At 43.9% G+C, this 20,638-nt stretch overlaps 1 protein-coding gene across 1 annotated transcript in view; it reads right to left on the reverse strand.

The window, feature by feature from the left end:
- Positions 1 to 4,788: 4,788 nt before the first annotated feature.
- SMG1 (SMG1 nonsense mediated mRNA decay associated PI3K related kinase) overlaps positions 4,789 to 20,638 on the reverse strand; it is a 69,848-nt gene continuing 53,998 nt past the window's right edge. The window contains exons 46-63 of the mRNA XM_080353624.1: positions 20,194 to 20,384; positions 19,427 to 19,599; positions 18,784 to 19,063; positions 17,786 to 18,058; positions 16,537 to 16,771; positions 14,242 to 14,468; positions 12,955 to 13,105; positions 12,674 to 12,863; positions 11,968 to 12,437; positions 10,449 to 10,586; positions 9,570 to 9,722; positions 9,056 to 9,235; positions 8,620 to 8,847; positions 7,967 to 8,178; positions 7,674 to 7,780; positions 6,786 to 6,965; positions 6,556 to 6,662; positions 4,789 to 5,242 (exon numbers count right to left, since the gene is read on the reverse strand). Of these exons, the coding sequence (XP_080209750.1) occupies positions 5,165 to 5,242; positions 6,556 to 6,662; positions 6,786 to 6,965; positions 7,674 to 7,780; positions 7,967 to 8,178; positions 8,620 to 8,847; positions 9,056 to 9,235; positions 9,570 to 9,722; positions 10,449 to 10,586; positions 11,968 to 12,437; positions 12,674 to 12,863; positions 12,955 to 13,105; positions 14,242 to 14,468; positions 16,537 to 16,771; positions 17,786 to 18,058; positions 18,784 to 19,063; positions 19,427 to 19,599; positions 20,194 to 20,384 (3,573 nt within the window). The 3' untranslated portion in view covers positions 4,789 to 5,164. The remainder of the gene's footprint in view (positions 5,243 to 6,555; positions 6,663 to 6,785; positions 6,966 to 7,673; positions 7,781 to 7,966; positions 8,179 to 8,619; positions 8,848 to 9,055; positions 9,236 to 9,569; positions 9,723 to 10,448; positions 10,587 to 11,967; positions 12,438 to 12,673; positions 12,864 to 12,954; positions 13,106 to 14,241; positions 14,469 to 16,536; positions 16,772 to 17,785; positions 18,059 to 18,783; positions 19,064 to 19,426; positions 19,600 to 20,193; positions 20,385 to 20,638) is intronic.

Genomic DNA, 20,638 nt, shown 5'->3' on the forward strand with positions numbered 1-20,638 from the left:
ACTGCCCAATCAGCGTGGGGCTTACGCGCCTCCTCCCCCGCCCTCCGTCGCAATGCGACTGCGAGCGGAGCGGCCGCTGGAGCCGCGGGGCGGGGTGAAGGGGCGCGGCTGAGCTGGGGCCGGTCCCCAGAGCCCGGGTGGCGGCGGGCGGTCCGGCTCGGTCCGGGGCGGGGTCCGGCTTGCCTGCGGGCGGCCGTTGGGACGTGCCCGCTGCCCGCCAGGCTGTCCAACTGTTATCTTTTCAGAAGCTGTAGCATCATGGGAATAAACGCTGGAGAAAAGCACTAGGATGTAAATGTGTTTTTCTGGTTTTTTTCTGACTCGGCTTCCTAAATGTTTGTCACATATTAATGAGCTTAATCACAGTCCCTAGGATGTAATTCGGTTCCAAAATGAGGGCAGAGAAAACCTCTCGTCCTTGCTGGCACCCAAACGGCCATGCCTTGCCAGCTCAGCTCAGCGGCTCGATGCAGGAGAAAAAGACCAAGGATGACGCTGTAAAAGCAAAACCGTGTCCGCTCTGAGCTGCTTGAGCTTCTACAGACCCATTCCAGACCCATTCCACATCGTATGTGAAGAACAGATACTGAATAGCTTCTGAATTCATTTACACGTTGCTCTGTACCTCTTTGCACTTGAAAACGACGGAGTCCGCCCTCAAAAATCTGTAGTTTTACCACAGCAAAGCTCAAACAAAACCCAGTTTCTCAAGGAAGTGATGCCAGCCGGAGCAGCCGGGCCTTGGGAAGCACAACACAAATGAAAACAGGTGTGTATGTGAACAGGGATGTGTTTATACAGTTGGTTGTTAACTCCAGAGTCCCAACACAGACCAGAGTGGCCACAGTGCGCAAAACCTGCTCCTCCCCTCCCGTGCCCCGCGGAGCTATAGGAAGCCAGTTCTGTGCGCTTCAATGTATGACACATGCTTCCTACACTGAGATTATTCTCTCTTAGCGGACGTATAGAAAATTAAACGCCCAAACTAACTTCAAAGTGAAAGGAGGAGTTTAACTGCTCCGTGCACTTAGGACAGAGACACAAATTCAACGTGCTAAGCCTCCGCGCAGCCATTATACCCAGCACAACAAATGCATCACAGACTTTCTTCTTACGCTATTAATAAAAAAATCAGGCTGATGGGTGGCAAAATTGCTCTAATCGGTTATTTACAACAGTAGTTTTATGTAATATCTGTATTTTTACTGCAATGCTCTAACTAAAACATGAACAGTTTATTCCCGAATAACTATTTTTCACTGAAGAACAAAAACATAAGGATGTTATAATGGGGTATTGTGTCAAGAAAGAAAAAGGATGGCAAGTGTCAACTTTTAAACTTTTTTCCTGCTCTTCAATGCATAAAAAAGGGTGTGTTTACCCATTTTAGGAAAAGCTTCGAAAAAAAAGGCAAATAAACGTGTGAAGCACCCGAGTGTGTTAAAACAGGTTGTTCAAACACACCAGGCACAGAACACATGGATGAATAATTGAAGCACGTTGACCTTGGCTTAGAAAAATGAAGCTTTTTTAAAAAAAATAGAAATCTAATGCATTTTCCCTTGGAAAACTAATGCTCTCAAATCCAAGGAATATCTGATTTATATGGGAGACCTGAGTCTTTACAGAGATCTGAAAAATTACAGACAAAATATATTACCACTTAAAACCACCAATCGCTAAGGGCAAAACTAGATGTTGTGAAGGAGAAATATCAAGCATCTTTAAAGTACTAAAAAAAAGAAAGAAGCTAACTGTACATGTCTGTTGTAATTTCAGTGTCAGTTATATTAACTTGGCACTGCTGTTATTCCACCAAGGTAACGTAGAGCAGCGTTAATGACGCGATTGGGAGCCGTCTGGCAGAGCTGATGGTTGCACAGGAGGGAGGAGAAGGGCCAAGGGCATCCCAGCCAGCAGGACGGGAGCAGCGCGGAACTGTGAGCATACTCTTTGTCTTAATAAGAAACGCATGATCTGTTGATAATGCAGCCTTATCTAACATGCAAGGTGCACGCACAGAACCTGCATTTTAAGTTAGAATCATAGAATCATTTTGGCTGGAAGAGACCCTCAGGATCATCGAGTCCAACCACAGCCCACCCCTGGCACTGCCCCATGTCCTGAGAACCTCATGTCCGTCTGTCCAGCCCTCCAGGGATGGTGACTCCAGCACTGCCCTGGGCAGCCTGTTCCAATGCCCCACAGCACTTTGGGGAAGAAATTGTTCCCCACATCCAACCTCAACCTCCCCTGGCGCAACTTGAGGCCGTTTCCTCTGCTCCTGGCGCTTGTTCCTGGGGAGCAGAGCCCGACCCCCCTGGCTCCAAGCTCCTTTCAGGCAGTTCAGAGATCAGAAGGTCTCCCCTCAGCTCCTGTTCTCCAGCTGAACCCCCCAGGTCCCTCAGCCGCTCCATCACACTTGTGCTCCAGCCCCTCACCAGCTCCGCTCCCTTCTCTACACTCTCTCCAGTTAAACCAAGTCTGAGCCAATTTGCCACATTGTCAACATTCAGGAAGAAAAACGCGCCAGCAAACACAAGCCGGCAGTCCCGCTGAGTCCCGAGCGCACCAGCCGTCCCCTCCACAGGGGACACGCAGCTTTAAGAATCCTGCTCCATTATGGGTTTGTTTTGTATGTTTGTATTAAGCACTTTGTTCTCCCCAGTAATTTTTACAAGTAGTTTTGCATACAAGGAAATGCTGAATACAGATCTAGAGATTTTTGAAGACTTTATTAAATGACGCAGTAAGAACCCATCTCCACACAAGTGTTTCATTTTGGGAGAGCAGAGGTATAATACATGAGCCACAGGTGAGTGCATTGCCCCTCCCATCCCCCCCAGCTTCCAAGAAATAGAACAGCAGGAATAACACAACCTCCTTCCTACAGAAATCCACAGGGATCCTTCCATGTCGTTGTTTTGAACTGGAGAAAAAGGACCAAGTGTCTTGTTCTTCACCGCACCATTCGGCGCAGGGTTCAGGAGCAGCCGAATGCATCTGCGCGGTATCATTTGATATATATCTATGACAGCCCCAATCAGGCCATCAGAACACAAAAAAGGGCTGTTTCTCTGTTGAAAATCCTTAGACTTAAGTGCATGTCCACGGAAAACTGGCAACGGAGGAGAAAGTGAATTGAAGAGCTACAGAGGAGGCAGAGCAGTGAGCGCAGTGCAAACACTGAAAATAATGCACAGTCCTTTATTACTTACGCCTGGGTTAATTTATGTTATCTGCAAGTTCCCGGCCAAGCTTTCTGCTCAGCCGAACTGCTGCGAATCCATCCCGTTAAATGAATTCGATGCCAGCAGTGAGCTTGGCACAAATCCTTTAATACTTACATTTTGATTGAAAAAAATAAAATGCCGTATTTAAAGTGTGTTTTGACTCTGAAAAGCGAATGGCATAATGGATGGCGAATGGCATAAAGGATCTTCCCAGGGCTGTCGCTTTCCAGCAGCTGCGCAGAAGGAATTCAGCAAGCTCACAAGAGAGAAACTCTTCACCCACAGCTACACAAAGGGCTCTGGGCTGGGAGCGCCAGCCTGCCTTTCTGCTTTGGCTCTGTAGTCGTAACTGAACTGTGTTACCTTTATTTGCTAGAAGAAAAGGAGCTGCCTTTTCCTAAAGGTGTAAGAAGGAAGCCAGAAGTCTTTTAGACAACCGACAGACAAGCAGGACATTGATTTAAGTAAGAAGATGCCATTTTTAGAGAGACTTTTCTGACCACAATGACACTTTGAGTGCAGAATTGATTAAAACCAAAAAACCTCGGTGGAAAACTCGCTCTCATTGAAGGGCCTATGGAAACAATATGTCAAAGGAAAGTGACTTTGCAGAAATCTTTATAGATCTAGCTGAACAAAAACTGGAGAGTCCTTCATTTCTTGGATGACACGTATACCCCGTGAACTGAAGCGCTATCATTTACAAGTGGAAACTCAAAGGATTGGGAAAGTGAAGCAAAAAGCGTATCACTCTGCCTCCACCAGAACGTCACTTTATTGTTTATCTGTCATCAACAATGTAAAACTCTACGAGATACTCTATCCTGGTTTTTAAAAAGGTAAAGGTTACATTGGATTAGCTACGTCGTACGAAAGAAACTACAGCCATCACAGTAGAATGCGACTGGAGGGAGAATTTGAGTTACAAAAAAGTGTACACTGCAAGCAGAGGGAAGTGCACATTAAATCAAATGCCTGTAGGATTCATTACTTTTAAATGCACAGTGACAATTTTGAGAAACTGTACATAATAGAATTACAGAAATGACCGGAAAAGAACCAAAATTACATTTTGTGTTTGACCATCCAAACTCATCGATGTTCTATATTTTCAGTGCTTTTGGAAAATTCGTTTACCAAACAAAATTTAAGTTGTTAATTTGACTAAAACGTGAAGTAGAAGGATTGAAATCAAAAGTATATTGGAAGTACCGCCTAACCTACAAGAATAAGCCAAGAGGGGAGGGTGCTGGGAGAGGCTGGGAGGGAGGAAAGAAAGGAAAGAGCAAAGGGAGAAGAGAAGAAAGAGAAGAAAGGCTTTTTCTTCTATCTCAGAAGTTCTTCCAATGCAGTGTATATCTGATGTACAGCTCTTTGCTTTCAGTCCATTTCTGAAGTTTACATTTTGTAGCCTTTTTCCGTACTAACCGGTCGACCCGACCAGCGCTGTTGCCACGCAACAAGAGCGACACGAATCCCAATGCATCCAATCTTCCCTTGCTGTGATTTCTTCACGGCCCCATTTTTTCTGGTTTTCTTTGAACAGGGTTCGGTGTTTTCCTGAATTGTTCACAGGGTCAGGTGGAATTGAGTTCCAAATCACTCTGCGGTTTTGTAGCATCCTGATTTCTTTCTGCGGCGAACCCCCGGCCACGTTTGCAGTTCTTCCGTAGCAGAAAGACAAACCGTGTTGCTCAAGCGGTGAGCGTTCACCCTTGACGGCGGGGGTTGCAGACCATTGTGTTGAGCGTATCCCTGAGTGCAGCTATCCTGCAGGATTCACTTCCCAGTGCACCGAGATTTCCTAGGTTTCCTCAGATGAAGCCCCAGTGTGCATCACCACCGGCTGTGGTGCGGCTCCGGATGCCTGAGGCCGAGTGGATTCTGGTGGGAACTGACCTCGCTGAACCAGACCGATCCGCTCTCCCCGCTCACACCCAGGCAGTCCAACCTTCATACAGCTGAGCCAAGTTATCTAGATTAGTTGCTTCCTTAATCACAAAGTCAACCTATTAGGAAGGTCAAACAAGGGATTACAAATAAGCGACATTTTTTAAAGTGATCTTAAAATGTACTGTTGAACATCCCCTGCAAATACAAAACTTCAGTGAAAAAAAAATCTAGAGTAGTTGTAACCTTATCTTGCACAACTTTGTGTCGTCCATGTAAGAATTTGTACTGGACGGGCAAAAAAAGATCATGTGCCATCTCTTTACAGAATCACAGAACCCCAGAGTGTCAGGGGTTGAAGGGCCCTGGAAAGCTCATCCAGTGCAATCCCCCCATGGAGCAGGAACACCCAGAGGAGGTTACACAGGAAGGTGTCCAGGCGGGTTGGAATGTCTGCACAGAAGGAGACTCCACAACCCCCCTGGGCAGCCTGCGCCAGGCTCTGACACCCTCACCCCCAACAAGTTTCTTCTCATCTTTCAGTGGAACCTCCTGTGTTCCAGTTTGCACCCATTGCCCCTTGTCCTGTCACTGGTTGTCACCAGCAGAGCCTGGCTCCATCCTCCTGACACTCCCCCTTTTCCATATTGATCCCCAGGAATGAGTCCCCCCTCAGTGTCCTCTTGTCCAGCTCCAGAGCCCCAGCTCCCTCAGCCTTTCCTCACACGGGAGATGCTCCACTCCCTTCAGCATCTTGGTGGCTGCGCTGGACTCTCTCCAGCAGTTCTCTGTCCTGCTGGAACTCAGGGGCCACAACTGGACACAAGATTCCAGGTGTGGTCTCCCCAGGGCAGAGCAGAGGGGCAGGAGAACCTCTCTGACCTACTGACCACCCCTTCTAACCCACCCCAGGTACCATTGGCCTTCCTGGCCACAAGGGCCCAGTTCCCTTTCCCCTACACTGCTCTCCAAAAGGCCTTTCCCTAACTTATATTAGAACCTAATTCCTAACCCCTATCTTGGAAATGGTCATAAAATTCTACAATTTACATGGACATCTGGGCCCACGGACTCCGTTTCCCAGAGATGGGAGCGTGGTTGTGTTACACTGGTTGCCATGGCCAAGTTCAATCCTTTTGGCCGATGTACAGACCTCGCGTTCTCCCTGGGTACCAACAAACATTCCCTCACTGATATACAAAGGGCATTTTATCCAATTCAGGAGTTTGTGTAAATCTATGGCACAGGAAACAAAAACATTTGCTAAAAACCCAGATGCAGCAGCACACCTTGCTTTGCGTTGGAAATAAATCCCCTGTCCAGAGGGATCCCCATTCACACCAGGATTTCGGTCTTTCAGGCGAACCTCAGCACATACACACACACATCAACTGCCACGTATTTAACTGGAACTTCCCTGCTGCCAACTCACCTGTTCAGCAACAGACATTCTCCTGTTGGGATCCACATCTCGGCCCTCCAGCTTGGCTTTGACCCGCTTCCACACGCTAACTGCATATGAATTCCTTTCCTGCACGGCTAAAGGTACAAAATAAAATCAATTCAATTTTCTGTTCCTGCACTGAGGTGTTTTGGGGTTTGTCGTGGTTGTTAGTTTTGGTTGTTTGGGGGACTTTGTTTGTTTTTAAGCCCTGTATTTACCTTTTCCTGTTTTAGGGTCCCTGGCTGTCTTTTTGGGACTACAGGCGACACTTTTGCCAGTTCCCGGGACTGTGCTTGGAGGAGTATCTGCTGACGTGGCAAGATTTTTCTGAATTAGCTTTCTTGCATTCTGCGACATCACCTCTGGCTGAGTTTTCTGCCCCGTATTGCTACGCACAGCTGTAAGGAAAGTTCAAAGGCACTTCGAGTATTCAAAAAACACATTATAGATGCAAGAAAAGCACCATTAAATGTGTATCAAATGCAGCTATCAACCCCTCAGATAAAAGCATTTTAAACTCTGCACCAGTTCTTGCCTCTTCACTCTGTTAAGGGATTTATTTCACTTGATAAACAAGAGGTTTTGTTCTATTGCAAAGCATTTATTTAAATAATGCAAATTTTTATGGGCTCTCTTAACCTCGAGTTCTATCATTGCGTATGGCAGTTATAAAACACAAATCTTGTACATGACAGAAATCAGGAACCTGCACTTAGTCCAAATACAGAGCAGAAGAATCCTTTAAGGAGAAAGGAATCTATGCTCGCAAGAAACTTTATTCATGTTTTTAACTGCAAAATTATGAAAACACTGCCAACATAAATGCATTTGTAGAGTTTCAGGACTCTGAAGCCACCATAATTTTAATACTAGTTTCAAGAGAAATGACAGTTCAGTTGACATAAGTGACAACGTGCCGTGTCTGTGGGATGAACCCAGACCGTGACCAAGCGGTCACTCAGTACCAAACACTGAACAAATTTAACCTCACGGGCTTTTCTAACCTTACAGAGGTTGTCTGCACTTCAAAGTGTAACAAAAAGTTCCAATCCCATCTCTAATCTATATTCCTGATGTTTTAATGCTTGTACTTTGCCAAGCGTTACCTGCAGCGAAGGTTGGCTGATACGGAGCAGCTGACGTTGGGCTCGAGCACTCGTTTGATGTATCCGTGACTAAGGGTGATGCAAAACCCACCAGGTTATTGTAGACACTGGGAAACACAATGGAGTCGATAAATATTCATGCAACTACCTGACTTAGTGAAAATTCAAAAATGAAAGCTTTGAGGCGAATTTTGCACAAGGATTTGTGCATTCAAAGCAAACCCCACGCTCCCTTTCTGTCACGTGCAAGTAGAAAAGCAAAAGCCGTCACCTAAGAGACGGCGACTCCTCACCTTTGGCTCTGCGTTTTCAGTTCTTTCAAGGTGGGAGTTATTTCCTGCAGCATTTCGACGTGTTCCTGACTGCGGACTTGACCCATAACCTGAACTAATGTAAACAAAACTGTCTGAATATTATCTTGCCACGATTTATATTCGCCCAAGAACTGCCTAACACTGTTCTCATAAGGAACATCTTCACCATCGGCCAAAGCCGCTTCTTCATCCTGTAACAAAGATGTGCAAAAAGGTTAACTCTATGATGCATATTTTGGCTAAGAGAATAAAGATGAGCATTTCCTGGCCTTTTCGGCCCCTCACTGTGTCATTTCACTGCAAATGACCAGAATTTTCATTAATTAAATTTGAAGAAAATCAATTTGAAAAAGATCAAACGTTTTACTGATTAAAAGCCAAAAGGATTTGTAAACACACAGAATCTTTCAACTGCCAAAAGAGAAAAAAAGGTTTAATTGAACCAAAGCCTGATTAGCCTAAGTCTAGAAATAAAGCTTTATCAAGTTCATTTAATCTCTAAGAATTCAGGTCTTGAACTCCATATACATGATCACATTTTCCTGTTTCCAGATACTTTAAAAAGCACATGGGAACTATAAACTGCGCTGACATGGTCTGGAGCAATAAATGCACTCAAGTTCCAGGCTTACCTTCGCCATAGCTTTCAGTAGATGTTTGACATCTCCAAGTTGCCTGTTATGACCCGTGAGCACAGTTTTAATACTATCCACCAGATTCTGAATGGTTTCACAAACGGTCTCTATTTGCTGTTCTCTTTCCGTTTGTACCGTTCTCTGGGTCGAGATTTCCTGGGTCAGCTGCTTGTGAGCCGAGTGGAGCCATTCGGAGCTGCCAATAGGATGTTCGAGACCAGTGCCCTAAAATGACAAACATTTTTGACCTGCATCCAGAGAGAAAATTCAATTACTGCATAGATGCTGCTGCCAAATGTTTAGCAGTGGATGGAATAAACTCTGTAATCCACAGCCCACCAGAAGGTACACATAACATTGATTTAGAATGAAAGACAAAACGGAGAACTCATGATTCTGTAACGTTCCGTGTTTTGCTCTGGCCGTCACTCACCACTCTCTGCAGCAGGCGAAGCTCCAGCTCAGACACCGAACTGTTGAACTGAGACGCGAATGAGCACATTTGTTGGCAGCGTTTGAGAAGTTCAAATAATGCAGCATCGAGATTTAAGGCTTCTGCTGTTCTAGTACGTAAACTTTCAAAATGAATGATATTACTGCAGAGGAAAGTGACCTGAAAATGAAAGCAAGAGCGTGAAAAGTTATTCCAATTAAAGTGTCTATTACACAAACCGCATTTGTTCCATGTCTTTCAAAGGGAGAATTTTAAATCCCGCAGTAAAGCTGCTCTGTTCCAGCAGCACTACCATTCCAGGGTCAGCCAGCCCTGCAGCAATTCTCCCAGAGATTATTTGCATTGCTTCTCAAGTGGGACTCCCAGAAGTATTTAGTTATCTACGTTTGCTCTTTAGATGCCGAGGAGGAAAAATATCTTCCACATAAAACTCAAGTAGGAAATAAAAGTGAACACACTTAGCAAGTCACTATATTGATGTATTCCAGAGTACCTGACTTGCTCTTTGACTTTCTTTCAGTACAAGGTTTCTTCTTTCAGCAATAGTGGCATCAAAATCTTGCAAGACTGGTGCCAGTGCCGGATTAGCGCCTCCTGCCCATTTTAAACGCTGCTCAATACTTGCTTCAAGTGCTGCCAGTTTCTCCTGCATTGGGGAAGAAAAACCAAAACAAAAACCAAAACAGATAATGCATATTGATACATATCACCCTAAGCCTAATTTAAAAGTTAAAATATATAACACATGCAGACACATTCTTACACTCATATATATAAAATAATGTGGTGTACATAAGTGACAAATGTCAGCTTGTGCTGTTTAAAGGTTTATATTCAGCACACACCACAACTGGATTTGATTGTTATGGAAATAAAGTCAGCTGTCCAGGTTTTAACCCACCAGAAAACAGAAACAAAACCCCACACACATCAAAACACAAAAGTAAGGGGATCGCATTGGTTGAATAAAAATGATACAAAAACATAGGAGTCCTGAATTATTTTTACAAATAACATTCAAAAAATTACAAGCATACCTTAGAAACTGAAAATAAAATTAAAATTTAAGAAGCTAAGCAGTATTTATTTTAAACAATTAAACACTCTGTATTACTGATAGTCAAAATTCTAAAAAGCTGAATGAAGCCCAGCACACAGAAGCCTCAACAAAGAGAAAAACTCATTTGCCCAGATCTACACAGGGACCGTCAGACACTGAGCTGGTAAAATGGCAGGAAGGATGACCTAAGTCAGACCAGCTTAAAGAACAGAAGCAAGAGAGAAGATAACGTGGAGGTGGCAGAGAACTCTGGGGTTTGTGTTGGAGTCACTCTCCAACGAAGCGCCGAACGAAGCTCCCAACCAGCAGTACCTGCACCGTTGCAATTGAAGCTTCGATCTGACTGAGCGTGTGGAGCTTCTTCTTCATGCTGGCTAGAATGGCAGAGCGAGGCGGAGGAGTGACCGAGATGGCTTGTGGGCGGCTGATGAGCAGATCTTCGTGTTGCCACTGCAGAAAAACACCAGAAACGCTTGATTACCAATATTGCTCAGCACAAAGTACTTTGCTTCACAAACAGCAATTCTAGTCCTCTGTACACTTTCTAAGTAAGGGCATTTAAAAATTGTGTCAGATGATACCAGCACACTGAGTTCTAAATTATTAGAGAGTGTTAAGTTATATAAGTAGCTGTAAACTGTTTTTCTGGCTTGGATATTTATACCGCTAATCAGTCATTAACCTCCTATACATGATTTACACACATTTCCTCTATCTAAAAAACCCATCAATATTCAGAAACAATTAATTTGTGACACACTAAACCCAAGACAACTTTGCTCTCCGGTCTGTGAAACGCTTTATGAATTGCCATGAGGAAAACCCGTACCCTGGATCTACAAATCACTACAAAATAAAGAGCAGTGGTGCTACAACCCAACTGGATCCAGCTCAAGGCACATGGGGGTGTTTATCTAAAGCCTCAGTAGAACATTTTCAGGACTGATAGTTCTGCTATTTACAGTGGAGCAAGGGGACAGTTAATGCATTAAAACTTGGAAGTAAAGGTACAAGACGACATTCAGTAACGCAGATTCTGCTCCAAGGAATCTCCTCCCTTAAAGTCTTAGTCTGTTTGATAAAAGGGGGAGAAGGGGACAACATTGCTAGTAAGAAAGCCAGTGAAAGACTTCTTTTCTAATGGTTAATGGTTAAAAATGGTTAAAATGGTTAAAATGTTTAAAAATTACATGTATTGCCTTGAAAAAGTATTTAAACATTGTTACATTTGCATCTTATAAAGCAGTCAGTCTGCAAAAGAAGCCAGCTGTAACTTTTTTCCTTACGTATTTACAGAATAATTTAGAATAAAATTAGGGCAACAAAGATGCTGCAGGGAGTGGAGCATCTCCCGTGTGAGGAAAGGCTGAGGGAGCTGGGGCTCTGGAGCTGGACAAGAGGACACTGAGGGGGGACTCATCCATGGGGATCAATATGGAAAGGGGCAGTGTCAGGAGGATGGAGCCAGGCTCTTCTGGGTGACAACCAGTGATAGGACAAGGGGCAACGGGTGCAAACTGGAACACAGCAGGTTCCACTGAAAAATGAGAAGAAAGTTCTTCCCGGTGAGGGTGGCAGAGCCTGGCCCAGGCTGCCCAGGGAGGTTGTGGAGTCTCCTTCTGTGCAGACATTCCAACCCGCCTGGACACCTTCCTGTGTAACCTCATCTGGGTGTTCCTGCTCCATGAGAGGATTGCACTGGATGAGCTTTCCAGGTCCCTTCCCATCCCTGACATTCTGTGAAAATATCAAGTTCTAGTTGTGCTCAGCCGCAGTATCCAGAGCTCACTTTCTGGAGACACGAGCTGGAGCGGAAGAAGGAGTGTTTTACCTGGAACATGGCGATGTGCAGCTGCACTCTCTGCAGACTGGTCTTGCAGGACGAAATGCTGGTTTCCAGCCTGCGCACCAGATCGTGCTTCTTCCAGGCGGTGTCGTAGGAACTGGCCAACACTGTCGCCCTGTTCATCACCAGCTGCGAGAACTTGCCGATCTGGATGTTGTGCTCCACGGCTTTCTTGCACAGGTCGTCCACTGAAACCTTGCTTTCTGCCCCAAAGTCTTTAGCCTCTACCTGAGCAATGATATCAACACCCAAAGCGCTGATGAAACTACACAAGGTCAGTCCCAAAGCTTGATTGGGAAGGCCAATTAAAAGCTGCCTCACAAAGTCAGCTGTAAAAGCCTTGATTGGTTTGGCCATTTGGTCTTCACTGAAGCAAGAGTTTCTGTAAAGGGCTTTGACGTTGACGATTTGCACAGGTCCATTCACTGCGTTCTGGTCTTCAAGTGAACTGATCCCTTTGAAAGGAACGAGATAGTATTTTTGTTATAAACAAAACATTTGATGCATCTAGGAGAATATTATCTGACTTCGAAATACAGCTAGATTACAGGGATTAATTTTTAGTCCACGCACACTTGCCAGATATAAAGGGTAAGTTACAGTAAAAGTGACCATTTATACACCCTTCTCAACAGGGCACAGGACGAGAAGGGGACAAGGCAATACTGAACATTTGATAACATTTATTTACCTGACAGTGTTTTAGAAAAGGTACCACAGAGCCTGAAAAATTCTTTAATTGTTTGCAGTCTCTTCAGAAAGAAAATTTCCTCTAGAACTTGGCGATTATTGTCATCATCAAAGAAGTTCACTTGGGTGCTGCGGGCTTCCCTAATTATGTCAATCTTACGCCAAGCAACAGGTATTTCCATCTTGTTTAACTGAGCAATGAAAAGGCAATAAATTAGTATTGTTTTTATAAACTTTCGTATTCCTGACTCAAAGAGGACTCCGGTAGGAAGAAATCCATACCTTTTCAATCAATAAACCAAACGCAGTTTCCACTTGAGCAAACATTCCATCAAAGGCCACCAAAAGCATCTGACCAGCTGACATCTTGGGGGTTTCATCAACTGAACCATTTCTTGGCTGAATCAGCTCACCATACTGAGCATGAAGTACTCTTAAAAAAAAAAAACATGTTTTTGCTTAAGTCTACAAGAAATAAATAGGATTTTCTTAAACTGATTGATCCCACAACTAGAGCGGACTGGAATTAAGCTGCATCTGAAGAAGGTCGAAGTTGTGCAGGCTGCTCTTAACCCCTCACCCCACTTCCCACGTGAGCGCTTGTGCTGGTCTCATATGAACAACCAAGGATACCAAAGAGACGGGGTTGGATTAAAGGACCAGATACAAAACTGACTTAAAATACAGGTAGAGGATACAGACCGTACTTTTTATGAGCATGGTAAAACAAGTTATGAATACTAAGTGATGTAAATACCACCTTTCCTTCCCTGAAAACCAAGTAGTGGTTTTATAGTATACACATATAATTGGGTGAATGGATTACGGGGCAAAAAGGTAGAAGATGAGGTCTCGGGGTACGGCTGAGATGGTTTAACACTGTGCCGCTCCTGAAAGAGCGGTGTTATCCTCTCCCTCCCAGCACTTTTGACCCTCAACCAACAGGCTGAGCAGACATGCCAATGGGTGAACCTGGAAGAAAATTAACCCAAGAGAAAGACACCAAGTTGTTTGATACTAGTCCAGCAGCCTTCCCTATCCCACGGGACCATCACTGGCTCAAGGGAAGCAGCGCGATCACATCTGCTCTGCAGGAACATTCTGAAATGTTGGAATATTGTCTGTTTGTAGGGTTTTCTTGTTGATATATATATATTTCTTATACCAAGTCACTGATTCATTACGCAAAAACTGCACCAAACCTCCTGACGAGAGGAGCGCCACAGTTACAAGCTCTTCCTTTCAGAGGTTCTTCCCACCAACTAACAGACTGGTTCTTATTCTTAGCGTCCCTTAAACTTCAAAGAGAAAAATCACAACTATGTAACTTGGAAAAAGCTGATTACCGAAAGTCAGCTTTAAGCAGATGTAAATTGCCATAGTTCCGTATTTCTATGTATGCATGTGCATAAACGCACAAATACACAGAGAAGAAACAAGCGCAGGCATTGCCTCTGCTTACAGAGGGCAAGAAAAGCCCGTATATTAAACAAATAATAAAATTTAGTCAAATTAATGTTTTGCAGCCTTCATTCTCCCATATCTGAACTACCACAATAGGCGATTTACCTCGCGACATCGATGTAATGAGTGTGTGTTTCCTCCTCCAGCCCCATGGCAGCATTTCGCAAGTAGGCTTGAAGAGATTCAACCAGTGTTTGCAGAGGGACCCCATCGGTTGTTTGCTCAATAAGATTATCCAATTCGTGGAGCATACTTTCCAAAGTATACTCTCCTTTCATTAAGCACCTCAGCGCTTCTGGGAAAATGATCTGTCGGAAGTTTGAGTTCAATTCCTGTTGGGAAAGATGAAAACATAATAAATTTTCCTCTCTCAGAAAGTATTACACACAAAACAACTTTCTCAATGTAGTATCACACCACACAATGGTAACATGATGGTGGTCAGCCAAGGGTCAAAACCTAGTATTTTTTTTAATTTCAAGAAATCAGGAAGACATTAAACCCTGTACAAACCCAGAGGTTTGACATTTGCACAATGTCAAAGTGCCTCAGCAGCAGCACCTCCCAGAGCATCAGTGGTACAGACCACACTTTGCCAACCAATTTCATCTGACTATGTAGCTTTTCTTCTCCATTGTGTAACTATAAATGAGTTACATTCTTCACTGTATTTATGATTTGCTAATCAGACTTGGCAAAGGAAAAGAATTAAAAACTTGCCAGACGGTCATTATTTTGTGAGAGTCCTACCGAAATCGATGCGGGTAAGAGAAACGGTACCTTAAGCGGCATGAAGCAATTTTCCTCGAGCAGAACGCATCAGAGGGCTAAAGGCAGCTACAGAGAGAACCAACCAATGCGCTCGATCTCCAAAATGAGACAAGACACACCAAAAACATTCGTTATCTTGGCTGCTCATACACATCTCACCCGGGAGCTCACAGGGAGGACAACACATGCAGGTGAAAGATCTTGGCTGCAATGCAATTCAATTGCATGCCCATTTTTGAAACATTTCTGAAGTGTTAATACTTTGAAGAGCAAAGAGCAAAGAAAAAGTGATGAAAATCTCAATGTGCTCACACATGTTGGCAGGACAACCTTTCTCAAATAGAAAGCAGTGGAACGAAAACCCTCAAAAAGCGCTTCACACCAGCCACAGTTTATAAACCACCTCAGTTTTCAGCAGATATTTCAGTCGAGCTCCTGCTAATGTTTGGTTTTGTTTTATTAAAGTGAAAACATTTTTAGAACACAAGATTATAAATATATTTTTCTCCTTCTCTGTCTCTGAGATATGGGCCTGTAAAACAGGTTTTCAGAATTTGTTTCAAACTGCTTGTTTCAGGTGAAAATAAGTAAGGTTTAACAGGAGAAGAGAACAGAACAAGCACAGATTAAAGAGTTTGAAAGTTATTCTGGACTGTCAGAATAGAAGAATGAAAGCAAGACACGAAGCGGTGTGTCCATAAATCTGATCCTAACTTCTGATCCAACAGTGTGCCCAGGTGGCCAAGAAGGCCAGTGGTATCCTGTCCTGTATCCAAACCAGCGTGGTCAGCAGGCCAAGGGCAGTGATCCTTCCCCTGTGCTCTGCATTGGGGAGGCCACACCTGGAGTATTGTGTTCAGTTCTGGGCCCCTCAGCTCAGGAAAGAGATTGAAGTGCTGGGGCGGGTCCAGAGAAGAGCAACAAGACTGGGGAAGGGACTTGAACACAAGCCCTATGGGGAGAGGCTGAGGGAGCTGGGTTTGTTTAGTCTGGAGAAGAGGAGGCTCAGAGGTGAGCTCAGCACTCTCTAGAACTACCTGAAGGGCAGTTCTAGCCAGGTGGGGATTGGGCTCTTCTCCCAGGCATCAGCAATAGGACAAGGGGCCATGGGCTTCAACTCTGCCAGAGGAAATTGAGGCTGGAGATTAGAAAGCAATTCTGTGCAGAGAGTGGTCAGGCATTGGAATGGCTGCCCAGGGAGGTGCTGGACTCACCGGCCCTGGAGGTTTTTAAACTGAGATTGGACATGGCACTTAGTGCCATGATCTAGTGAATGAACTGGAGTTGGACCAAGGGTTGGACTGGATGAGCTCTGAGGTCTTTTCCAACCCAGTCAATTCTGTGATACTTTCTCATGGTTACTTGGCAGCAGATATTACTCTTTGTCGTGTATAGATCAAAACGGTTTCTTTCAAGCAATAAAAATGTAAACAGCAGCAGTAAATGCCTGTTCAGCTCAGCCAAATATGGGAACCAAGACTAAGGTCCAATAAAAAAAAAACCAAAGCTCTTGGCAGCATCATATGCAAACATTTAGCTGTTAAAGGAAGATGCTTTTAAGAATGGCTTAGCTAAACCCTGGAAGGTTGGGGATGAGGGAAGAAAAGGTGACATAAAAGCCAGTCTCACCTGAAGTGAGATATATACACCATTAGCTAAGTGAACAGCTTCCGACGCTTCGATCGGGTTGGGAATGTCCAGGTCCTGGGGTACAAGGTGACACTGCTTCAGCAGCTGCACAAGGCACGTCACGTTCCCGCTCATGCTGCAGAGCTCCTCCAAGAACCAGGCTCCATCTCTCGAGGTCAGATCAACCAGCTGCTCCCCAGCACTAGATGCTGCACCCTCCATCATCAGATTGCGCCTGGACGAGTTACAACAGTCAGTGTGGCAGCCCCGAAGCACCCCCTACCCTTCGCGAAACAAAGGACTCAATAATGGTGCGTGTTTATGCCTTAAACAGCTGGGGTTTGCAACTTTGGGCAGACAATCATAGGTGGCTGTGAAGGCAGACACTATATTTTCCCCTCAAGGTTTTTAACAAATGAACATTTTGGAAATAAAGGTAATTAACAGCGTTGTTTCTAACAAGGACTCAGTTAATTGAGATGACCAAGATGGGTCATCCAGTAGACAATGAACCGCTAAGAGAAATCACAAACCACCAGCTACCACGAATACACAAACCAACTCACTTCTAGTCAGTGCTGGGACCATCCCTCTAATTTCTTGACCACCAACTAATTTCTGGAATGATCCTAATTAGCATGAAGAGCGAGAAGAGGGAGGAGATGAGCCGTCCCTCTCCTGTCTCACGTGCAAAGGGACTGGGTTATAAAACTTCCTCACTTGGGACTCTTTGGAGTCTGTTTTTGTTTTGTGTGTGTGTTTGAGTGTGCGCTCCGCAGCATTAATGAAGTTTTGCATCCACCAAGACAACTACAGAGAACACTGGAGTGCTGAGATTTTACTTTTTCTTCTGATATCTTACCTATCTCTGCTTTTCCACTCTCTCTCTCTCTCTCTCTTTCTAACTTTATTCTGGGTACGTAAGAGTAACAGCTCATGAATTTTGTTGTTAAAAGCCTTGCTAAAGTTTTTATGATAAAGTTACAAACTTTTGTCAAGCCACTGTTCACTGTAATTCCGCTGAGTGTTTTTAGCGAATTCATTATTTAATTGAACTTCTCAGGGGACTGTCATCACTTTGTGTTAATGCACAGAGTGTTCAGTTAGCCCAAATCTCACCTGGTGGGACGGGACAGTTGGACAACCTGTCTGCTCTCGCATTCTCCACATCATTATGTCCCTTGAACATCCCTTTAATGCCATCTCAAGCGTAAGCACATGCAAACCAATTTCCTGAGAGGCAACTCACCTCGTTAGCGTACAAAGAGCAGAGATGATCACGCTGGCTAAGCTCAGCGAGCCCTCCTCTCCGTTCTCGTGGAGGAAAACCTTTATGCACCGTTCAATTTCCTTCAGCTGCTCTTCGCAAACAGGTACAGTAACTGCCTCCTGTTTCAAACGCTCCACCTGCCTGATCAGTCTGTTATTGATATCTGCTGCGTAGCGCTGGAGAGTCATCTCTGTAGCAGTTATGAACTGGCACATACTCGGGGGTGGTTGAGGAGCGTATTGCATTTCATACCTGTAAAGCAAAAGTTCAAAGACAAAACTCTCCCTTTCTCAAGATCTAGCAAATTGCATCCTGCTCTGCAGGTAGGAAAAATAACTCCCCATTTGAACTGTTCCCGAATCACCTCTGGAATCCCACAGCACTTGCTGCCTACGCCAACCACACTCACATGAAGTCCAAGAATGCACCATATTTCATAACCATTTGCAAGGACAGAAGACAATCAGTAGCCCTTGAGGCAAACAATAAATAGAAGACAAGAAATAGGAAGGAAACATGTTCAAGTGTAAACTCTTAAATACAATCTAGACCCTGTAAGCCAGGCAGTAGTAATGCTGAAACAGCTTGACTTTAGAGGAAAAAGAACAAAAAAATACTTGCTTGAAAATCTGCTTTTATAATAATAACTAAAAAAACCAAACTTTAGTGGACTTAAGTAATTTTTAAATACTGGAAGTTGCTAAAACCCCAAAATCTCACTACCCTATAGCCACAAACAGGGATCTTCATTTGTTCACTACAGGGCAATGATACTTGGTTTCCTTTTTACAGTACACGGGTCAAACTCTGGAACAGGATTTTTAAAGCAGTTTTTAATCTTTTTCTTTACACTTCTGGAATTACAACTTAATCTTGTCTTGGTCCTTGCAAAAGTATTTCTTTTAATTGGAAAATTAAAATCCTGAAGTAGCTTGAAAATGAAATTCTTCAAACAACCCATTATTCTGTCAACTTACTTCCTGAAGATCTCCTGGCAGCGCTCTATGGTCATGTTGCGGATGAGTTCTTCCATCCAGGTTTTCCATTGCTCTATTCGGTGCTTCTGGAACACGGCTTTGGGATACTGCAGGGCTACTGTTGCGTAGTTGTGCAACTGCTCCAGACAACCCCGTAAGACGGATCTCCTCTGCTGCAGGAGCGCACCGACTTCGCCTTCCAGCTGCTCGCACTGACTGATGAGATGTGCCTGGCCTGCATTCTGCAGAAACGCTGTTGCTGGTACGTAACTTGGGGGCCCTTTCAAGAAAGATGATGAAAAATTAAGCTTTGCTCATCTCTGAATCATACACATTTTCTAGCATACAGGTACTGAGCGCTAACATCCCCTCAAAAACATTTTTACCTGTGATAAAGGAGGCACTGAGAATTCATACTGGTAATTTTGAGCACAAGGTTAGAGAACAAATTCATGCAGAGCTGGGACAAGACAGACATTCCTTCAGGCAGCTTAGAACAGAAGCCTTGAAGTGCTCTAAATCGCCCTTTTCATTTATTATATACAGGGCACTGCCTTTAAGGTAGAGGATACTCATAAAGCCGCCTGATATTAAATTGTAATTACCTTCAAACCACTGAAAACCCCACAAATAGCATTTATACCTAGGTCCATTTGTGTGCTGATTTCTTGAAGGAGACTTGCAAGTTGCGTTGCCTCTAAATTGCTGAAAGCCGTTTGGTAATGCGATATCCACTGCTCAAACTCGTTCAGCTTCACCTGGATGGCCTCCTGCACCGCTCTCTGCTGAGACTGCAACTGAGTGTGCTCAGAATACCTGAATCATTGAAGACACAGAATCAACTAAGTGCTACATATACTTCACTATATTGAATACAAAGCCTTATTGAACAATACAACTACCTTGTTGACCAGAAAATGATCATGTTCTCACTAATTGCATGCAACTCAAACAATATTGTGTTAATAATGAATTCTGTTTTCCTACAAAATAACGAATGTGTGTGCGTATTCATGCAATTCTGGAATCCTTGACCAATTTCAAATCAAGTCACAAAATAGTTTAAAGAATTAGAAACCTGGATGAAAAGATTCTGTGCTATGTATCCACAGCTGCATTACACGGATTAATTTGATGGGACAGTCTCTTGCCTTGTGAGTCACGCATGGAACATGAACAGCACCGGTGATACCAATGGAGTACGAGGTGCAGGACAAATAAGATTTAGTAGGAAAACGGTTTTGATAGCACTTCTGTACAAGGAGTGACTTGCTTACTATACAAATACCTTTTAACCAGCTATTAATCTCTCTCAAATACACATTTTAACATGTAACTCATAAGTACACCACTAAACCACCAACTCTATCAATGTGCAAGATTCCTGACAGAATTCCTGGCTTCTCTTACCTGTGCTGAAGCGTGTGAGAGGGGTGATCCGCTCCTTCTGCGCCCTCCAGAAACTCGATCTCCTCCAGTAGTTTTCCTTGCAACTTTTCTACATCTGTCAACTGTTCTTGCAGGTTCAGATACTCTTCTAAACTACTGTCCAATTTTGGCAGCACAGCAAGCATTTCGTCTCTGTTCTTAAACCAGTTGACCTAGAACCAAGACACAGACATTGTAGAACGGGACTTAATTGAACATTTAAGAGGATGTAACATACAGCAGCACTGAACCCTTCACCGATGTCCATCTAGGGTTACCTCCAGTGCTACAAGTGCTAAAGCTCAACAGACGTCGTTTATTCAGACTGCCCTCTAAACATCTGTTTTTATTCTTCTAGCTCAGATTAAGGCAAAACATTAAAACATTTTAGAATTAAGCATGCAGAAAATGAAAACTAGATATTTGC

This window comes from Nesoenas mayeri (assembly GCF_963082525.1).
Source record: "Nesoenas mayeri genome assembly, chromosome: 15".
NCBI classification, from domain to species: Eukaryota; Metazoa; Chordata; class Aves; order Columbiformes; family Columbidae; genus Nesoenas; species Nesoenas mayeri.